The sequence below is a fragment of the Stomoxys calcitrans genome, chromosome 5, assembly GCF_963082655.1.
Source record: "Stomoxys calcitrans chromosome 5, idStoCalc2.1, whole genome shotgun sequence".
Classification (NCBI taxonomy): Eukaryota; Metazoa; Arthropoda; class Insecta; order Diptera; family Muscidae; genus Stomoxys; species Stomoxys calcitrans.
In genome coordinates this window covers 143193998-143215548 of record NC_081556.1, presented here as the reverse complement: position 1 = coordinate 143215548, position 21551 = coordinate 143193998, and the positions used below count along the sequence as shown (strand labels likewise).

General features: G+C 37.7%; 2 protein-coding genes across 2 annotated transcripts in view; one reads left to right on the top strand and one right to left on the bottom strand.

Moving 5' to 3' along the window:
* The window catches only part of LOC106088461 (scavenger receptor class B member 1), an 18621-nt gene extending 14794 nt beyond the window's left edge, over positions 1 to 3827 (top strand). The window contains exons 4-5 of the mRNA XM_059369007.1: positions 3117 to 3367; positions 3443 to 3827. Of these exons, the coding sequence (XP_059224990.1) occupies positions 3117 to 3367; positions 3443 to 3652 (461 nt within the window). The 3' untranslated portion in view covers positions 3653 to 3827. The remainder of the gene's footprint in view (positions 1 to 3116; positions 3368 to 3442) is intronic.
* On the bottom strand, positions 3762 to 21551 carry LOC106088462 (ejaculatory bulb-specific protein 3). Its single transcript, NM_001311215.1, is given in 3 exon segments — positions 3762 to 4143; positions 4420 to 4640; positions 21508 to 21551. Coding segments are annotated over 2 exon segments (366 nt in total). The 5' UTR covers positions 4616 to 4640; positions 21508 to 21551; the 3' UTR covers positions 3762 to 3973.

Below are 21551 nucleotides of genomic sequence, written 5' to 3'. Positions count from 1 at the left end.
GGACGGACAGACGGACGGACAGACGGACGGACATGGCTAGATCGACATAAAATGTTACGACGATCAAGAATATATATACTTTATGGGGTCTCAGACGAATATTTCGACTAGTTACAAACAGAATGACGAAATTAGTATACCCCCATCTTATGGTGGAGGGTATAAAAACAAGTAAATGCGAGCTAAATTCGGCCGGGATGAATCTTATATACCCTCCACCATGGATCGCATTTGTCGAGTTCTATGCGCGGTATCTCTTTTTAGGCAAACAAAGAATATTGAATAAGAACTATTAGTCCGATTTGGGCCATAAATGAATGCTGAACATTGTAGAAGTCATTGTGTAATATTTCAGTTCATTCGGATAAGAATTGCTCCTTGAAGGGGCTCAAGAAGCAAAATCTGGAGATAGGTTCATATGGGAGCTGTATCAAGCTATTGATCGATTCTGACCATATTGAACACGTATGATGAAGGTCATGAGAGAAGCCGTTGTACAAAATTTTTCTGCCAAATCCGATAAGACGGATGGACATTGCGCCCTCTATAGGCGCAATGCATTTTAAAGGGTACATTCAGTGTCAAATCGCATATTCTTGTTAAATTTTGCAAAAAAATTTAACAACGCCGATAGTATCGAAAAAAAAATATAAATCGATATTTAAATAAAAAATAAAATATCTTTAGTGCCGTCGATATTTTGCCAGCTTTATCTAAAACGGCAGATTTTATAGTACTTTTTTTTTTTTGTTTTTGTCCCACTGTGAGTCATAAAATTCTAAGGTGACCTATCCATGTCCGTCCGTCTTTAATAATAATGATAATGAGGCAAAACTTTGTACAGATAATTGGTTTTACCAATAGCAGGTTAAATTCGCCATAGTGACCGATCTCCCGATTAAAGGCCTTATGTCCATAAAACGGTCATTTGTTACACTATATATTTGCTATATTTGTATACAACTGTAACATGGACCCATCCCCCGACTCAAAGCCTTGAGGCTATAAAATACCAATTTATACCTGATTCGGTTATAATGTGAAACAGAGAGTAGTATTGGAACCCTAAATGCCTATTCCAAATGTTCCGATCTGATCGGACCATATTTGCATAAAGCTGCAATTTAGATCGATCTCCCGATTTAAAATCTGGAGCTCAAATACGGTGTATTCATTTCCCGAAGGGTACAAAAATTTTAACCAAGGAGTAGTTTAGCCGTTACCAAAAACTTCAGTCCATAGAAGTCATATTTATTATCCGATTTCGGTTTAATTTTTAGCAATGAGTTCTAAAAAACTTTCGACATTCGTGGCAAATATGGTCAAAATCGGTTTCTACTCGATTTTCTGATCTCCCGATTTGACTTCTTGCGCCACTAGAAGGCGCTTGGACCATCCGATTTGTATGAAATTTTGTATATAGGGTTTTGATCAAAATCCAGCCGTTACCAAAAACTTCAGTCCATAGAAGTCATATTTATTATCCGATTTCGGTTTAATTTTTAACAGTGAGTTCTAAAAAACTTTCGACATTCGTGGCAAATATGGTCAAAATCGGTTTCTACTCGATTTTCTGATCTCCCGATTTGACTTCTTGCGCCACTAGAAGGCGCTTGGATCATCCGATTTGTATGAAATTTTGTATATAGGGTTTTGCTTCCAATATCCGTGTAAAATATGGTCCAAATCGTTCTATAACTTAATGCAGCTCCTATGTAAACCGATTTTGCCATTTGATTTTTTTTGCATCTAGAGGCCGCTTTTATAATACTTCTTAGCTGAAATTTTGCACAAATTATATTGCTATGGCTTCAAACATTACTGGCAAATATGATCGAAATCGGCCTGCAGCCTGATGCAGCTTCATATTTACCGATTTCCCGATTTAATTTTTTAAACCTCCTGAGGGCGCTATTACTAAACGATTTGGCTGAAATTTTGCACGTAGTGCTTTGTTATGGCTTCCAACATCTGTGGCAAATGGGTATAAAGCAGATACAGTTCCCCTATAAATTGATCTCCCTATTGACTTCCCAAGTTTCTAGACGGCGTTATTATTCTACTATACGATTTGACATTTGCACATTTGCACCTACAATTTGGAATCATATGCTCATAGATGGCGCTTTAACCATCTGAATTGTATGAAAATTTGCATATTGGGTTTTGCTATGACTTCCAACATCCGTGTAAAATGTGGTCCAAGACTACCTATAATCTCATGCAGCTCCTATGTAAACCGATTTCGCCATTTGATTTTTTTAGCCTCTAGATGGCGCTATTTTTATACGTTTTAGCTAAAATTTTGCACAAATTGTATTGTTGTGGCTTAAAGAATTAATGACAAATATGATCGAAATCGGCCTGCAACCTGATTCAGCACCTATGTAAACCGATTTCCCGATTTGGTTTTTAAAGCTTCTAGAGGGCGCTATTACTACATGATTTGGCAAAAAATGTTTACATAGTGGTTTAATATGGCTTCCAAAATCCGTGGCAACGATGGTTTAAATTGGTCTAAAACCTAATACGGCTCCCATATAAACCGATCTCCTGATTTGTGTTTCTCATGCCTCTAGAGGGCGCTATTATTATACTATACGATTTGACATTTGAACATTTGCACCTTCAATTTGGAATCTTAAGCCTCTAGAGGGTGCTTTAACCATCTGAATTGTATGAAATTTTGCATACAGGGTTTTGCTATGACTTCCAACATCCGTGTAAAATATGGTCCATATTGTTCTATAAACTTATACAGCTCCTATGTAAACCGATTTCGCCATTTGATTTTTTGAGCCTCTAGAGGGTGCTTTTATTATACGTTTGAGCTGAAATTTTTTTGGATCATATTTTTGTCCATGCCAAATATGATCCAAATAGGCCAAAAATCTAATAAAGCTGTCATATAAACCATTCTCCCGATTTGACTACTCGAGTCCCTAGAAGTGCTTTAACCAACCGATATGTATGAAATTTTGCACATAGTGTTTTGTTATAACTTACGACGACATCCGTGGAGGGCACATAAGATTGGGTCAAGCCGAATTTAATGCAATTTTTTGTTTTAATTTAAAAAGTTACTTAACCCATTTTTTTTTCATTTCCACTTTCAGATGATGCTCCCTCTGTTTTTTCGGCGCCACACTTTCTTCATACATCCTACAATTACTCAGAACATTATGAAGGCATGTCACCCAATGTAGAAAAACACAAGGCCCACATTATATTGGAGCCCACGACAGGAGTGCCTCTTGCAGAGCGTTATCGTTTCATGTCCAGCATACCCATGCCCGATATGAAGGGCTACAACAAAAATCTACAGAAATTCCATAATGTGGTGGTACCCAATTTCTGGTATGAGTTTGTAAGTATCGGAATAAGGTTTTTCCCACTATTTCAATGTGTAACCAATCCACACTCTCTTGCTCTCTCGTTTCAGCTTTTGGGTGATTTGCCCCCACTCATTGAAATTCCCATAAAGATCAATGCCCAGCTGATAACCATAATTCAGCCCGTACTCACAGTGATATTTTTCCTAATAGCCATAGTTAGTTTCCTTAAGTTGTATTTATTGGTTAAGCAACAGACCTTCTTAGAGTTCTATGGCCTTCTGAGGGAGGCGTTTCAAAGGAAAAAGATTGGCGAGTAGCATTAAGGCTAGCTCTTCTCTTTAAATCTAAGATTAGCTTTTTGTTGTAAGTTTAGTTAAGCCTATAGGTTCTAATTTAAGTTTTTGTTTTCATATATTTTTTTTTTTATTTTTTAGTTTCTAATGAGAAAAAAAAACAAATAAAATGCTTTATAAATACATGAGTAAAATATAAGTTTGGAAAAAAATTCGTTGGTTTTTGGAAATGCTTAATGACAAAATGTAAACAAAGCAATGACAATGCAATGGTCACTGTTCGATGTGCAAACGAAAAATATGGGAATGGATGGTAAATGTGATATCATTCGAATTGTGGCTTATTTAAAGGTTATGCTTGGCCCTATATGAACCATTGGGATCATATTTGTTCAACAATAGCTTCCATTCACCGGGACGATTGGCCCTCAAGAAGTTGATGACTTTTTGGGAATTTCTCCTTTGCACATCACTGCATTTGCTGCAATCACTTTGCAAGGCATCGGGTAAGAGTTCTGGAATATAGGATAATAATTAAAAAATAAATTAAATGTTAAATAAAGGAGAGGAAGACACTTGTATAGGAGTTTTAGAAATTTTTCATTTTTAATTTTTTTTTAAAAATATTCGATTTTTCGCAAACCTTTTGTTTTAGATCTATAATATCTTCGGCAATATTCCTCATACCATATGTACTTTTTTTGAGTTTTTGAAGAACCCCCCATATTCTTATTGATGTCTCCTCTCTTTTACTCTCTCTCTCTCTCTCTCTCTCTCTCTGTCATACTCACTCTTTAATTCACGACCTTCGGGTGTACAAGATCCCTTCTCCATCAGACACTTTATGTAATTGGTCAAAATGCGATTGTTGCTCAAAACATTTTCCACATCTACATTATCATATTTGTTGGTGTACATTTTATCGGAGGCTGCTGCCAGACCCAAACAAACGCCAGCAACCAGTAAACAGACCAAAGTAGTCTTCATTTCTCTTTTTGTGCTATGTGAAAATCTGGAATAGGAAAATTAACAACAACAAAATATTAAATATAAATCATAACAGACATAAGCACTTGCTTAAATAAGAGCTTGTGGTCAAAGACAAATAAAAACCCAGTTTTCAAATGGCAAAATTGTGGCAACGTCCACTAGACTACAGCGCATGTGAAGCATATGTACATGTGTGTCCTATTAAGCGACCATCAATGACCAAGAGTGAAGAGGAAGACAATTAGTTGTCTGGTTTGACATGTGACAAGTTTTTTTGTTTTGGCGCGCATGCGCATTTGCTGCCAAAGAGGCCTCTGTCTAGCAACAAACAAGTGGTGGGGAGGCCATATAGAGTTGCCATGATGGCAAAATATTTAAAATTTTTGTAATTAATTTGATTTTTAATTACAATTCGATTTTATTATACCCACCACCGAAAGATGGGGTTATATTCATTTTGTCATTCCGTTTGCAACACATCGAAATATCCATTTCCTACCCTATAAAGACTATATATATTCTTGATCAGCGTAAAAATCTAAGACGATCTAGCCATGTCCGTCCGTCTGCCTGTCTGTCCGTTGAAATCACGCTACAGTCTTTAAAAATAGAGATATTGAGCTGGAACTTTGCACAGATTCTTTTTTTGTCCATAAGCAAGATAAGTTCGAAGATGGCTATATCGAACAATATGTTGATATTGCCCCCATATAGACCGATCCGCCGATTTAGGGTCTTAGGCCCATAAAAGCCACATTTATTACCCGATCTTGCTGAAATTTGGGACAGTGAGTTATGTTAGGCCACTCGACGTCCTTCTTCAATTTGGCCCAGATCGGTTCAGATTTGGATATAGCTGCCATATAGACCGATTTCTCGATTTAAGGTCTTGGGCCCCGAAAAGTCGAATTTTGCTGAAATTTAGGACAGTTCGTTGTGGTAGGCCCTTCGACAGCCCTCTTCAATTTGGCTCAGTTCGGTCCAGATTTGGATGTAGCTGCCATATAGACCGATCTCTCGATTTAAGGTTTTGGGCCAATAAAGGGTGCATTTATTTTCCGATGTTGCCAAAATTTGGGACAGTGAGTTAAGTGACGCCCCTCGATATCTTTCTGCAATATGGCACAGATCGGTTCAGATTTGAATTTAGCCCCCATATAGACCGATCCGCCGATTTAGAATCTTAGGCCCATGAACGCCACATTTATTATCCGATTTTGCTGAAATTTTAGACAGTGAGTTCTGTTAGGCCCCTCGATATCCTTCTGCAATATGGCACAGATCGGTCCAGATTTGGATATAGCTGCCATATAGACCGATTTCTCGATTTAAGGTTTTAGGGCCATAAAAGGCGCATTTATTGTCCGATTTCGCCGAAATTTGTGACATTGAGTTGTGTTAGGCCCTTCGACGCCCTTCTTCAATTTGGTCCAAATTGATTCAGATTTGGAAATAGCGGCCATATAGACCGATCTCTCGATTTAAAGTCTTGGCCCCATAAAAGGCACATTTATAATCAAATTTGACGCAGTGACTTATGTTAGGCTTTTCGACATCCGTATCGTATATGGTTCAAATCGGTCTGTATTTGAATTTAGCTATCAATTAGTTCAATATGGGCGCATAAGTTATGCGGATTATGACGAAAGGTGGTTATTTATGTATACTCGAGGTTGTGGGTATCCAAAGTTAGGCCAACTGAACTCCTTTTTATTTCATTTCATTTCGTTTCATTTTATTTTATTTTATTTTATTTTATTTTATTTTATTTTATTTTATTTTATTTTATTTTATTTTATTTTATTTTATTTTATTTTATTTTATTTTATTTTATTTTATTTTATTTTATTTTATTTTATTTTATTTTATTTTATTTTATTTTATTTTATTTTATTTTATTTTATTTTATTTTATTTTATTTTATTTTATTTTATTTTATTTTGTTTTATTTTATTTTATTTTATTTTATATTATATTATTTTATTTTTTTATTTTATTTTTTTTATTTTATTTTATTTAATTTTTTATATATTACTCTATTTTTTCCATCATGTTATTGTATTTCTTGTTCTTCGAATTTGTGATATTTGATTATTTTTTATGAAGATGGTAACCCTGGAGAGATTAATAGTTTCTTGACTACTGTGAGAAGCAAATTTAGAGCCATTATGCCGCCAACTGCACTTATGAAAAACGATTACATAATAATCTTGGGACAATCCGGACAGTGCAGCTGCCTGCGTAACTTTGCCAAGATTTTGTATTTTTAGTACCATTGTTGTTGTTTAATAAAGTGAATCAAGGCAATGTGTTTATTGTTTCCATCACAACATTTCTAAGAAAAAACTTAAAGGCCCGTCAGAGAAAAAAAAAACAAAGAATTGGAGGAATTAAAAACTAACAAAAACAATAACAACTATATGAAATGTTCATTGTAAACATGCATTGAATATCAAATAGAGTTTAATTTGGCCACCCCACCATAACGAATTATTCATTATAGTCTATTATTGCGTTTTTGTTGTTGTTGTTAAATCATGTGGCGTTTTTTTTTTTTTTGTTTTGTGATCAAAGTCTGTTTGACGTTTTGTAGCCATACGACATTATTGGTCATTGATGTTTATCCATTTATGAAACCCTTATAGCTAAAAGTGTTGAATTCCTCATATGTCTAGTCTCAAGTACGGCTTATATGAAATTTTCATAAAGTTAAGGTCAGCTGAAGTGGTCTAAGTTGGTTGAATTTACGAATTCTGAGTGATTTACAGATAAAGGCATTTGCAAAGCATTGAGGGTTAAGATAGGAAGAAGGTAGATAAGAGAATTTATAAAAAAAAAAAAACAAAAATTTCGAAAATAACAACACTTAAATTTTCCCCATACTTCTGAAATTTTTGGCCTATAGACTTGCAAGGGAACTATTGGCAATCGTTTGGGGTTCAAACTACTTTTAATTCTATGCGTATGCTTGTAAGAACTTTCTCTGTGGTCAAGCAATGAACACAGTTTTATCCTTTTAACTTGTTGCATTTGGTGTCGGTAATGGCTTCGTTCGATTTATTTCGATCTTTCTCAAAGATCGCACTATACGAGTCGTTATGGATGGGTTCTCATTCAATGAGCATAAACTGACCGCAGGTGTACCCCAGGGCTCTGTTCTTTCTCCTTCTCTTTTTCTAATTTTCATCAGCGATCTGTTGGGTCAGACATCGAATCCGATCTACTCATTTGCGGATGACAGTTATCTCTGTCATTCGTATTCATTCGACCATAGGCCGAGTCTTCGAGAGATTAAGGACAAGAGGCGGGTTATGGACGATACACTCTGCCAGGATTTGCTGGCCATTTCTGAGAGTAAACTCTCATTTATGGGCTGGAGCTTCAAAATTATCCCTGGAGCTACTGGACCGTGTACAGAGGAGAGCGATGGCTTTGATTGGGGACAGTGGGGTATCCAACTCAGTCATCTCCCTTCATCATTGTCGCAATGTGGGTTGTTTGGCGCTGTTCTATCGGTACTTTCATGGTGGGTGTTCGTCTGATATTCGTCTTCTTATTACTGATATAAGGATGTATGTCAGGGATACTAGACATTTCAGGAACTCACACCCGTTTGTAATTGATTGGCCAGCGGACCGCACAATGCATTATAGAGAGAATTATTATTTCGCCCGAACCGAACCACCCACTTTGACATCCAAAGATTTAAGACAAATGTCAATGAGGACTACATCCTTTTCCCCCCTCTAATTCCTAATTTCCTCTCGCCAACGCAATGCACTGCGTTCATAGGGGACATCCCCTGCGTGTTGGCTGACAGAAAAAAAAAACAAGCAAGAGCGTGCTAAGTTCGGCCGGACCGAATCTTATATCTCTATCTTGTATCTCTTTTTAATAAGAATAAGAACTGTTATGCTATTGAAGCTTTATCAAGTTATAATCCGATTCGGACCATAAATGAATGCTGAACATTGTTGAAGTCATTGTGTAATATTTCAGTTCATTCGGATAAGAGTTGCGTCTTGTAGGGGTTCAAGAAGCAAAATCGGGAGATAGGTTTATATGGGAGTTGTATCATGCTATTGACCGATTTGGACCATATTAGACACGTAAGTTGATGGTCATGGGCGAAGCCGTTGTACAAAATTTCTGCCAAATCGGATGATAATTGCGCCCTCTAGAGGCCCGGGAAGTCAAGATCCCAGATCGGTTTATATGGCAGCTATATCAGATTATGAACCGAATCATACTTAACACAGTTGTTGGAAGTGATACCAAAACACTACGGGCAAAAAAATTCATTGTTCTGTGTCGGTTTAATAAAGATTTTTTGCATAGAAATGCAAAAATTCTATCCCTATGAATATTCATAATTCGGACTCACATTTCCTCTGCATTAAAATATATGACTCTTATGTGATATTGAATCGATTAATGCTTAATAAGGTACTGGTTGAAACCAAGTTATATATTCATTTACAGGTAGTGGTAGTTGCCCAACAACAAAATATTGAGTACACTTTCTGTCAAAATCAATGATTAGTGCAACTCTGATTTTGTGTATGTTACTAGTTCTCGCCGTTTTTCGTTCTTTGTGTTGGTTATGGTTATTAACTATAATACACACATACAACCAAAACTCGTTGACAGATAGTGTACTTCGCGAGAAAAAATTTTACTCAACTGTTTTAGGTACACTGGTAATTATGTCATGATTGAAACCTTATTTTCTTTATATTAAAAATGTGAAAGCAACATTGCTTTAAATACACTCAGGAGTTTAATGTAAGACAAAAGTGAGGCAATAAAATCCACATGATATTCAAAATATTTTATCGAAGTCCTAAATCAAATGTTCTTAACTTATACTTGAACACTTTTTGAAATGTTGAATTCCTCATATGTTGAAATCGGATAATAAATGCTCTTTTTATAGATTCAAGATTTTAAATCGAGAAATCGTTCCATATGGCAACTACAACCAAACCTGGACCGATCTGGACCAAATTAAACAAGGATATAGAAATCATCCTATTTTATTATAACTCCACTACTATATCCGTAGTTATACTTTAATGGGGGCTGGGGGTCTCGATCATATTTTATTCAGGTCCCGAGAACTCGTAAACAAGTAAAATTTTCAGACAATACATCAGCTTTTTATGGGATTAAGACCCCAAATGGGAAGATCGGTCTATATGACAACTATATCTATATAGTCTGATCTGACTCATATTTAGATCAGATGTCGGGAGGCTTAAAACAATTCACTATTTCAAATTTCAATGAAATTGGGTAAAAAATAAAACTTGTATGAGCTTTAGACCCTTAATCAGCATATCGGTCTATATGACAGCTATATCTAAATACAGTTCGATCTGAACCATATATAGGTCAGATGGCGGGTGGTTTAAAATAACTCACTGATTCAAAATTCACAGAATTTGGGTAATAAATGCAGCTTTTATGGGTTCCAGCCCCTTGAACGACAGGTCGGCCTATATGGCAACTGTATCCAAATATAGTTCGATCTGAAACATATTTGGGGCGGATGTCGGGAGGCTTAAAACAACTAACTGTTTCAAATTTCAGCGTAATCGAATAAAAAATACAGTTTTTATGTGCTTCAGACTCTTTATCGGGAGATCCGTCAATATGGCAACTATATCTAAATATAGTCCGCTCCGAACTATATTTAGGTCGAAGGTGGGCAGGCTCAAAACTACTCACTATTTCAAATTTTATCGAAATCGGAAAATAAATAAAGCTTTTATGGGATTTAGACCCTATATCAGGTGATATTTTCCCCATCGATACATTCGGCAATGTTACGCTCTTTGTAAAATTGAAAAAAAATTTGCGATCCGATCATGAAGGCATCCCAATCATACATATTGCAATTGTCTTTCTTGTTGAGTAAATCAAGTAACATTGGAATCGGCCCTTAACTGGAAATAGCTTTCTTATTAAATCTCCTGTTTTTACTTCTTGAGCCTAGGTTAGGTTTAAGTGGCAGTCTGCCATCAGACTCACTTAGACGTTTTCGTCCATTGCGATACCACAGGAACAGAAGAAAGGAGATGTGTTCTAGTTCCTACCGTTGAACCATCCAGATTGCTTTAAAAATCCCAATAACTTGCGAATGTTCACATCCGCTAAATCAGACTAGTTCTCAAAGAAATGAGAACCTATAGTGAAACTCCTTCTGACTGCCAGTGCGGGACACACTCACATAAGGTGCTCTATAGTCTCTTCTTCTTCGATGTCCTCACAGCTTCTGCAAAAGTCGTTGCTTGCAACCTTAAGTCTGTCAGCATGTTTTCCGATTAGACACTGACCTGTCATGACGGACATAATGACTGAGACGTCTGATCTAGCCAATGATTGCAAAGCGGCAGACCTCTTCAAGTCTAGATTAGGCCACATAGTTTTGGAATGCTCACAGCCCCCACTTTGTGACCATCTATCATTCGTTGTCCTTCGGGCCTGGTCCTGAAAACTTAGCTTATATGTCGCTAGAGGCATACCCACAGATTCCAGTAGTCCTGGAATGTCCTTCGGGCCTGGTCCAGAAAACTTAGCTTACATGTCGCTAGAAGCATACCCACAGATGTCAGTATCCCGGACTGTGTGGGAAAGTTGCTAGTCCCTCAACCTCGTCCGCTTCATATTTCCCTGGGATATCTCTGTGGCCCGGCACCCAGAACAGCTGAATTTTGAACTGGTCAGTCATCTAGTTGAGAGATCTGTGACAGTCGAGGGCGGTTTTTGTGTTCAGAAATACGTTATCCAAGGATTTAATGGCTGACTGGGTGACTCAGAAGATATTTACGCCAATCGTCGTGATGACATTATATCTTAGCCATTCCACCACTTCCTTAATTGCAAGGATCTCCGCTTGATACACACTGTAGTGGTCGGGTAACCTCTTCGATATGAACAGTTCTAGATCTTTAGATTACACCCCAAAGACCACCTGGTCGTTTAGTTTGGAACCAACCGTATAGAAGTCGGGAATAGTGGTGCAGTACTTTTTTATCACAAAGCGACTCAAGTAGGGTATAATCCACACTACCTGGAATGTCGGATATTGTATGAAGGATAACACTGTGTCCGTAGCCGCCACATGACCAATGAGAAACATTTAGACCACTCTTTGCTAGAAAACAGGCTCTGTGTCTCCCATTCCCCGTACCCTTGAGAAGTTTAAATCCCCGAATTCTTAGTCAACGAACCATTCCTCCATACACCCATGGTTCCTGGATAAGAACCACATCAAATCACCCCGTCATCAGGAGAACCTGTAGTGCCGCCGAAGCGGCCTTACAATGATGGAGATTTATCTGTAGAAACCAGACCATGGTCAGGATTCAGAACCTCCACCACTGTTGTGTTAGCCTCGTCTTCTGATTCCACCAGGAATTCATCCTCACAAGATTCGTTAGAACTTGTCAGAATGAGCTTCCGTACGCATCCAGGGGTAGGTGAGAAAGCTTTGGAACCACCCTTCCTCAGAGAAAGCTATGGAACCACTCTTCCCCAGGACACTGGTCACTTGCGGTGTAGACGATTTCTCCTTAGAAGCTTCACTAACTGCTGCTGTCGAAGTACTTTCTGAGTTCCGTGCTTCCCCGATGGCGCACACTTTGAGCCCAGTCTTACTTTGTGACCCACCCACACAGAGCTTGTCGGGTCCCGTTTCGATGCCATCCCCTCCTGTCTCGATAGTGGCAGGGGGATTTTCAGTCTCCTGCAATCCGCCAGACTTTAGCGAAGTGGTCGATAGTTCCTCAGGCAAGTGTTTAGCTACAACTGCTGAGTCGTCTCCTGATTCCACAACCCCACCGCGTCTATAGACCTTCAGTTTCAACTCGGAGTTTAGTACGAATACTGCATGTCTCCGGTTACCATCAGCCTCATCCAATCTACCAATCTTCAAGTTGGTGGTTGAAAGATTGGGATAACATTCCCTTAGTTTTCTAAGCATCGATTCAGGATCTGAAGGAATTCTTGGTATCCAGGGATTTTCAGTCTCCTGCAATCCGCCATACTTTAGCAATGTGCTCGATAGTTCCTCAGACAAGTGTTCAGCAACAACTGCTTAGTCGTCTCTTGGTTCCCCAACTCCACCGCTTCTATAGACCTTCAGTTTCAACTTGTTTAAGCCGTAGTATAAAACCCCTTCAGACTTGTCTGCGAGACAACCGCAGTTTAGTACGAAAACTGCATGTCTCCGATAACCATCAGCCTCATCCAATCTACCAATCTTCAAGTTGGTGGTTGAAAGATTGGGATTACATTCCCTTAGTCTTCCATACTTCCCTCAAGATCTGAGGGAATCCTTGGTATCCAAGTATGCGCCATTGGTCGAGATGGAATATCTTCTTTTTTGACTAAATCTAGTGCTGCATCTGGTCAGATCTCACCATTCTTTTTTAGCGCACAACGATACATTTCAATTGAGCGTTGATCCCCGAAGGCAATTAGTCTGTATCGGCCCCGATACCAGCCCGCATCGTCACAAACAGTAGGAGGCCCAGGAAATTTCGCAAGGACATCGAATTATACTGATGACAGTCCTTTGACTATCCCACTCCAATTATTCCTAGGTATGCAGCCCTGTTCTTCTTCCTTGTCGACAACTGCCATAATCAAACTGTCCCTAGCGACATTAGCAAAGGTTCTTGGACCCATCTTACTATTGTTCGCCCTAGTTCTTTTAGGCATGGGATGCCCTCCAGGTGACCGCAGTCTTTTGGCTGACTGCGGCGCAGTTTCCGAATCTAGAAGTCTTTAAATCTGTAGTCTTTGGGGTAGCCTGTGCAGCGAATTCCGGAGCCCAATTTAGGGTGTCTCTCTCACTATTAGTGAGAGGATCATTCGCACCAAGCCTCTCAATAAACCTGAAAGCTATGCATTTTCTATTATTCCAACTTCTTAAAGAGCGTATTGGTTTGCGGAGGAAGACCGATGGCCTAGGCAAATTATAGGCATGCGAAGAAAGAATAGGTTCGGCCATGTCCTTAAGACTCGAACCAGGTGTCTTCATCAGAACCCACTGCTGACCAGTCGTCTGTCGCCTAGTGCAGCCAGGAGCAGCCGCTCCCCCAGTCTAAGTTTCAGTAGCAGACAACATGCTACGGCCTGATACCACCATCGCAGCTGTTGGATCTTTGGAATCCATTCTAAGCCTACTCCCGGGCTCCACTGGAAACGCAGATCATCAACCGCCTAATAGATACCTCTATCGCAGCTTAAATTTTACTTCCAAAAAATAATGACCTATTACGAGTGATATAATGACCTATTACGAGTCCACTAAACGGTTCAAACAGCGATTCTTAAGCCTAGAGAGGTCACAATTTGCATACGATCAAGCTTAAACTTTGTGCGATGATTTCTTCCATGATTTCCCACTAACTTTATTAAATTTGGTTTTAATCGGTCCATGCATTGGCATTGCTTCTAAATAAACCGATACTGTGACTTCTATTTCGCATTTTCATTTTAAATATAGGTAATAGGAAATAAACGATAGTATCGATAATTATTTTTTGAAATATCGAAAATATCGAATGTTGCAAATATCGATAGTTTGCCAGCTCTATTCTAAAGCCACATGAAAAAATAATTCTTATTTGATTGTTCTGATTCTAATTTCCTATTCTATGCTTGCGATTTATATCTCAATGTTATATCAATGTAGTTTACTAAAGAAAGGAAGAATAACAAATCATATGTAAATAAAAATTTTTAAGATTCCAAGCACATCGGAATTTTATTGGAATTCTACTAAAAAATGATTCATTCACCGTCATTCAATAATAGAAACGCCAATTACTCATAGAATTTTTTCAAACCTAAACCATTTGTGGAAAAACTATCATGGATGTTTTAGATTTGTCTCTTTGTTGATGTAACAAAAAAAAACATTTATCGATACCACTACCTTCAAACTGTTCATGCATTTGTGAGAAATATGGTTTTATGGGATGAAAATTGCATATTTTATAGATATTTTTTCGCTTTTTGCAAATAAAAATATCTTCAAAATCCCATTTCGGGCAGAGATGATTTCCAAATTGTCATTTTTAGTACATTTGCTGTAGAGGTTGCAAATATTGTTTGATGCAACAAATAATAATGCATGTGTTTAGGGGACATATGAAGTCAAAGAAGTAAGAGCGTGCTAAGTTCGGCCGGGACGAATATTATATACCCTCCACCATGCATCGCATTTGTCGAGTTCTATGCACGGTATCTCTTTTTAGGCAAACAAAGAATATTGAATAAGAACTGTTATGCTATAGGAGCTATATCAAGTTATAGTCCGATTCGGACCATAAATGAATGCTGAATACTGTAGAAGTCATTGTATAATATTTCAGTTCATTCGGATAAGAATTGCCCCTTATAGGGGCTCAAGAAGCAAAATCGGGAGAAAGGTTTAAATGGGAGCTGTATCAAGCTATTGAGCGATTCAGACCATATTGAACACGTATGTTGAAGGTCATGAGAAAAGCCGTTGTACAACATTTCTGCCAAAGCGTATAAGAATTGCGCCCTCTAGAGGCTCAAGAAGTCACGATCCCAGATCGGTTTATATGGCAGCTATATCAGGTTATGTATCGATTTGCAACATACTTAGCACAGTAATTGGGAAGTCATAACAAAACACCTCATGCAAAATTTCAGCCAAATCGAATGAGAATTTCTCGCTCTATTGGCTCAAGAAGTCAAGATCCAAGATCGGTTTATATGACAGCTATACCAGATTATGAACCTATTTAAATCATACTTAACGCAGTTGTTGGAAGGGATACCTAAACACCACGTGCAAAATTTCAGTCAAATCGGATAGAAATTGCGCCCTCTAGAGGCTCAAGAAGTCAAGACCCAAGATCGGTTTATATGGCAGCTATATCAAAACATGGACCGATTTGAACCATAGTTAGCACAGTTGATGGAATTGATACCAAAACACCCCGTGCAATTTTTCAGTCATATCGGATGAGAATTGCGCCCCCTAGAGGCTCAAGAAGTCAAGACCCAAGTTCGGTTTATATGGCAGCTATATCAAAACATAGATGGATTTGGCCCATTTACAATCCCAACCGATCTACACTAATAAAAAGTATTTGTGCAAAATTTCAAGCGGCTAGCTTTACTTCTTCGAAAGTTAGTGTGCTTTCGAAAGACAGACGGAGGGACGGATGGACAGACCGACGGACAGGGCTGATCGACCTAAAATGACATGACGATTAAGAAAAGAAAAGAATTTATGGGGTCTCAGACGCATATTTCCAGGTGTTACAAACAGAATGACGAAATTAGTATACCCCCATCCTATTGTGGTGGGTATAATCAATGTGGAGCTCAAATGAAATGTATTGGGGGACAGAGCATGAAATTGATACCCATTTTCGGGACAAATTTCCTGGGGCTATACCCCTTCCCAAAAACACCCCACAAACAGCAATTATTTATTGACCATTGTAATATGGGGCTAAGTAAAGGTATTTGGGAGTAAAATACGATTCTAATATCCAAATGTGGAACCAAGTATTTGGGGCACCGCCACTTCCCTAAGAGTACAAATTTATCGACCAAATGAAAGGTATTTGAGATTAGAAAACGAATTGGGGTTGATTGGGATCAAGATCAGGGCCAAGTGTCTAGGGACCAACTCACCCCGAAAACAACCATAAATCGGACATACATATTTACGGGTCAAGGCAATATGGGACTCAAATGAAAGGTGTTTGGGAGTAGATCACGAAATTCATACCCATTTTCGGGACCGCGTTTCTGGGGGTCCAAACCACTTCATTCTCTTAAGAATGGAGTACATCTAAGATCCAAACTCAAATGACCCTAAACCCGTTGAGCGAATTCATAAATCAGTAAAGATCATATGGGATTCAGATAAAGGCATTTATCTGACTCCCATATGGGCCTCCCAGGGCGCAATTCTTATTCGAATTGGCTGACATTTTACACAGGTCTCCAACATGTAATTTAATTGTGGTCCAAACCGGACCATATATTGATATCGCTCTAATAGCAGAGCAAATCTTTTCTTATATCCTTTTTTGCCTAAGAAGAGATGCCGGTGCCATGGTGAAGGGTATATAAGATTCGGCCCGGCCGAACTTGGCACGCATTTACTTGTTAAAAATTTTTAATTTCAGGTTAGAAGTTAAAATTCATATTCGACATTCTCAGTAATCTTACAATATTTTAATTTTCAAAAAAATTATAAAATCACTCTATTATTTCTATTTGCATTCGAATTAGTAGATTTTCACATGTGCGCTTTAATGTTGATGGGGAAGATTTTTTACAAAAACTTATAAATTAAACATAAGCATTAAAATTTATTAGCTTTTCGCTTTCTCGCATCTTTTAAATTGTTGTGTTTGTTTGCTGCTGGCAAATTTAGAATTGGCCTATATTTGTCATCGGCTTAAAGCAAAAAAAAAAAACAAAAACGCACACAAAAACTACACGAAAACACTTTCATTTGCGGTCTTAATTTACAGATCGAACAGAGTTGAGAGACAAACAAGTGTTTAGAAAATCTATGACTTTTGACGTTTTTTATTAAATAATTTAAATATAGTTTTTTTCTTCTTTTTTGGGAAAAACATTCACTTTCATTAACTTTTGTGAATTAAGAGATTAGCATAAACCACACATGCGATGAACTATAATTTATGGAAAGATACAGCAGTGTTTTTTAAGCAGTGTTTTAACGAATTAAAAATAAGAAAAAATGGAAAAATTTTAAATGCAATTTTTCCCACGAATATTCCACTAAGAAACACCGAGAGTTAGCCCTTTTATCGAGAAGTGCTCTCTTATTCAATGTGTACCTAAATGAAAGGAGAACTTCTTTTGGTGGTCTAGTACAAACGGGTTGCCGCCGAGCAGACCTCCTCGCAGAGAAATTTTACATGACTGTAGGCCACATGTCAACAGCTTTTGTTAGAGAAATTTTTGCAGAATTATGGTCTGAAATGAGCGTGGCTCATAGTCGCTAAAGTGAATAACATGACCACCGAACGCCATGGTCCAAATGCCTGCGCTAATATGACAGACATCTTTCAGTGAAATTTATTCTGCTTAGCGATGTTAATTATCCCCCCATAGCAATGTGGTGACAATTCCTATTTATACCCTACACCACTGTAGTACAGGGTATTATAAGTTTGGGCATTTTTTTGCAACGCTTAGAAGGAGAAGAGCTAGACCCATTGGTAAGTATACCGGGCGACTCAGAATCACTTTCTGATTCGATTTAGCCATGTCCGTCTGTACGTCTGTGAGTCCATGTATTCTTGTAATCAAAGTGCAGGTCTTATTTGTTGTCCAATCATCACGAAATTTTGGACATATCACTTTTTTGGCCCAAGAACGGACGCTATTGATTTTGGTAAAAATCGGTCCAGATTTGGATATAGCACCCATATATATGTATCGCCCGATTTTTACTTAAATGGCCGTAGAAGCTAGAATTTTCAACCGATCTGCACAAAATTTGGCACGAAATGTTCTGTTAGTGATCATAATATATTTTCAAAATTTCATCAAAATCGATCCAGATTTGGATATAGCTCCCATATATATGTATCGCCCGATTTGAACTTAAATGGCCGTAGTAGCTACAATTTTCAACCGATCTGCACAAAATTTGGCACGAAATGTTCTGTTACTGATCATAACATATTTGCAAGATTTCATCAAAATCGGTCCAGATTTGGATATAGCTTCCATATATATGTATCGCCCGATTTGAACTTAAATGGCCGTAGTAGCTACAATTTTCAACCGATCTGCACAAAATTTGGCACGAAATGTTCTGTGACTAAACATAACATATTTGCAAGATTTCATCAAAATCGGTTAAGATTTGGATATTGCTCCCATATATGTGTATCGCCCGATTTTTACTTAAATGGCCGTAAAAGCTACAATTTTCAACCAATCTGCACAAAATTTGGCCCGAAATGTTCTGTTACTGATTATAATATATTTGCAAAATTTCATCAAAATTGGCTCAGATTTGGATATAGCTTCCATATATATATATCGCCCGATTTGAACTTAAATGGCCGTAGTAGCTACAATTTTCAACCGATCTGCACAAAATTTGGCACGAAATGTTCTGTTACTGATCATAATATATTTGCAAAATTTCATCAAAATCGGTCCAGATTTGGATATAGCTCCCATATATATGTATCGCCCGATTTGAACTTAAATGGCCGTAGTAGCTACAATTTTCAACCGATCTGCACAAAATTTGGCACGAAATGTTCTGTTACTGATCACAACATATCTGCAAGATTTCATCAAAATCGGTTCAGATTTGGATATAGCTCTCATATATATGTATCGCCCGATTTGCTTTTAATTGGCCGTAGAAGCTAAAATTTTCAACCAATCTACACATAATTTGGCATGGGTTGTTCTGTTACTGATCATAACATATCTGCAAGATTTTATCAAAATCGGTTCAGATTTAGATATAGCTCCCATATATATATTTATAAAAGAAAAGAATTGCTATGCCATTGAGCTATTGGGTTGCCCAAAAAGTAATTGCGGATTTTTTAAAAGAAAGTAAATGCATTTTTAATAAAGCTTAGAATGAACTTTAATCAAATATACTTTTTTTACACTTTTTTTCTAAAGCAAGCTAAAAGTAACAGCTGATAACCGACAGAAGAAAGAATGCAATTAGAGAGTGACAAGCTGTGAAAAAATTTGTCAACGCCGACTATATGAAAAATCCGCAATAACTTTTTGGGCAACCCAATATATCAAGTTATGGTCCCATTCGGACCATAATTGGATTGAATGTTGGAGACCATAGTAGAAGCCATTGCGTAAAATTTCAGTCAATTCGAGTTTGGAGAGAAAGGTTTATATGCGAGCTGTATCAGGCTTTTGACCGATTCGAACCATATTTGACACGTATGTTGAAAGTCATGAAAGAAGCCGTCGTACAAATTGTTCATCCCAATCGATTGATAATAACGCCCTCTGGAGGCTCAAGAAGTCAAGATCCCAGATCGGTTTATATGTCAGCTATATCAGGTTATGGATCGATTTGAACCATACTTAGCACAGTTGTTGGAAGTCCTAACTTTACACGTCGTGCAAAATTTCAGCAAAATCGTATAGGAACTGCGCCCTCTAGACGCTCAAGAAGTCAAGACCCAGATCGGTTTATATGACAGCTATATCACGGTATGTACCGATGTCAACCATACTCATCACAGTTATTGAAAGTCATAATAAGACACTTTATGCAAAATTTCAGCCAAATCGGATGAGAATTGCGCCCTCTAGAGGCTTAAGAAGCCAAGACCCAAGATCGGTTTATATGGCAGCTATATCATAACATGGACCGATTTGGCCCATTTACAATCCCAACAGACCTACACTAATAAAAAGTATTTGTGCAAAATTTTAAGCGCCTAGCTTTACTCCTTCGAAAGTTAGCGTGCTTTCGACAGATAGACTGACGGACATGGCAAGATAAACTTAAAATGACATGACGATCAAGAATATGTATACTTTATGGAGCTTAGATGCATATTTCCAGGTGTTACAAACGGAATGACGAAATTAGTATACCCCCATCCTATGGTGGAGGGTATTAAAATGTCACCACAATACACAAAAATGGCCGGAAAGAAACTTCCAGCGAGAAATTAAAAAATATTTTTCACCAGTCTTAATTCTCTGATTAAAGTTTCACAAAAAGGGGCGGGTTTTGCCCGCCCCTGGGATTCAGCTGCAAAAGGACACCACTCAAAATTTAATCAGACAGCATCCTCTTGAAAGTGTGGAATTATTTTTAGTACTTTACTGAAATATATATTATTTTGAAAATATATGTCACCCTAGCGCCGCAGAGGTAAGCATGTCCGCCTATGACGCTGAATGTCTAAGTTCGAATCCTGGCGAGACCACCAGGAAAAATCGCAGTACACAAAAATGGCTGGAGAGAAACTTCCCGGCGAGAAATTAAAAAATATTTTTCACCAGTCTTAATTCTCTGATTAAAGTTTCACAAAAAGGGGCGGGTTTTGCCCGCCCCTGGGATTCAGCTGCAAAAGGACACCACTCAAAATTTAATCAGACAGCATCCTCTTGAAAGTGTGGAATTCTTTTCTAGTACTTTACTGAAATATATATTATTATGAAAATATATGTCACCCTAGCGCAGCAGAGGTCAGCATGACCGCATATGACGCTGAATGCCTAAGTTCGAATCCTGGCGCAAGACCTCCAGAAAAGAATCTTCAGCGGTGGTTTTCCCTCCTAATTCTGGCAACATTTGTGGGGTCCTATGCCATGTAAAAACTTCTCTCCAAAGAGGTTTCGCCACGCAGCACGCTGTTCGGACTCGACTATAAAAAGGAGGCAACTTATCATGGAGCTTAAACTTGAATCGGACTGCACTTATAGATATGTGAGGAGTTTGTCCATGTTTCTTAAAGGAATGTTCATAGGCAAAATTTGCAATTTGCATGTTTACAACAAATTATATTTTTCGCAATATCTCATTTCGTGTTTAAAAATCTCTTATTCTTTCAAAAAAAAAAAAACTTTAACACTTTACTTAAATTTGTAGGTCCATTTTGATAATTCTTTGTTAAAAAAAAATCACTTCATCTTCAATGAACGCAATTTCACTCATTTTTTCCTTTTCTTAATTTTTTTCACTTTTTTTCATTTGTCTCTTTTTTCTTGTAGTTGCATTTCGTTTTTTAGAAAATGTCCATTCTTTGTGTACAACTTTTTTTTTGGGCACATTAAATGATGGGTCTTATGTGGGGCTACCACCGCCTCCCGTTCCGTCGAAAATGACTTACTTTCTTGTGTAAACTGTTATGTTTAAAAGCTTAAACAATATTAT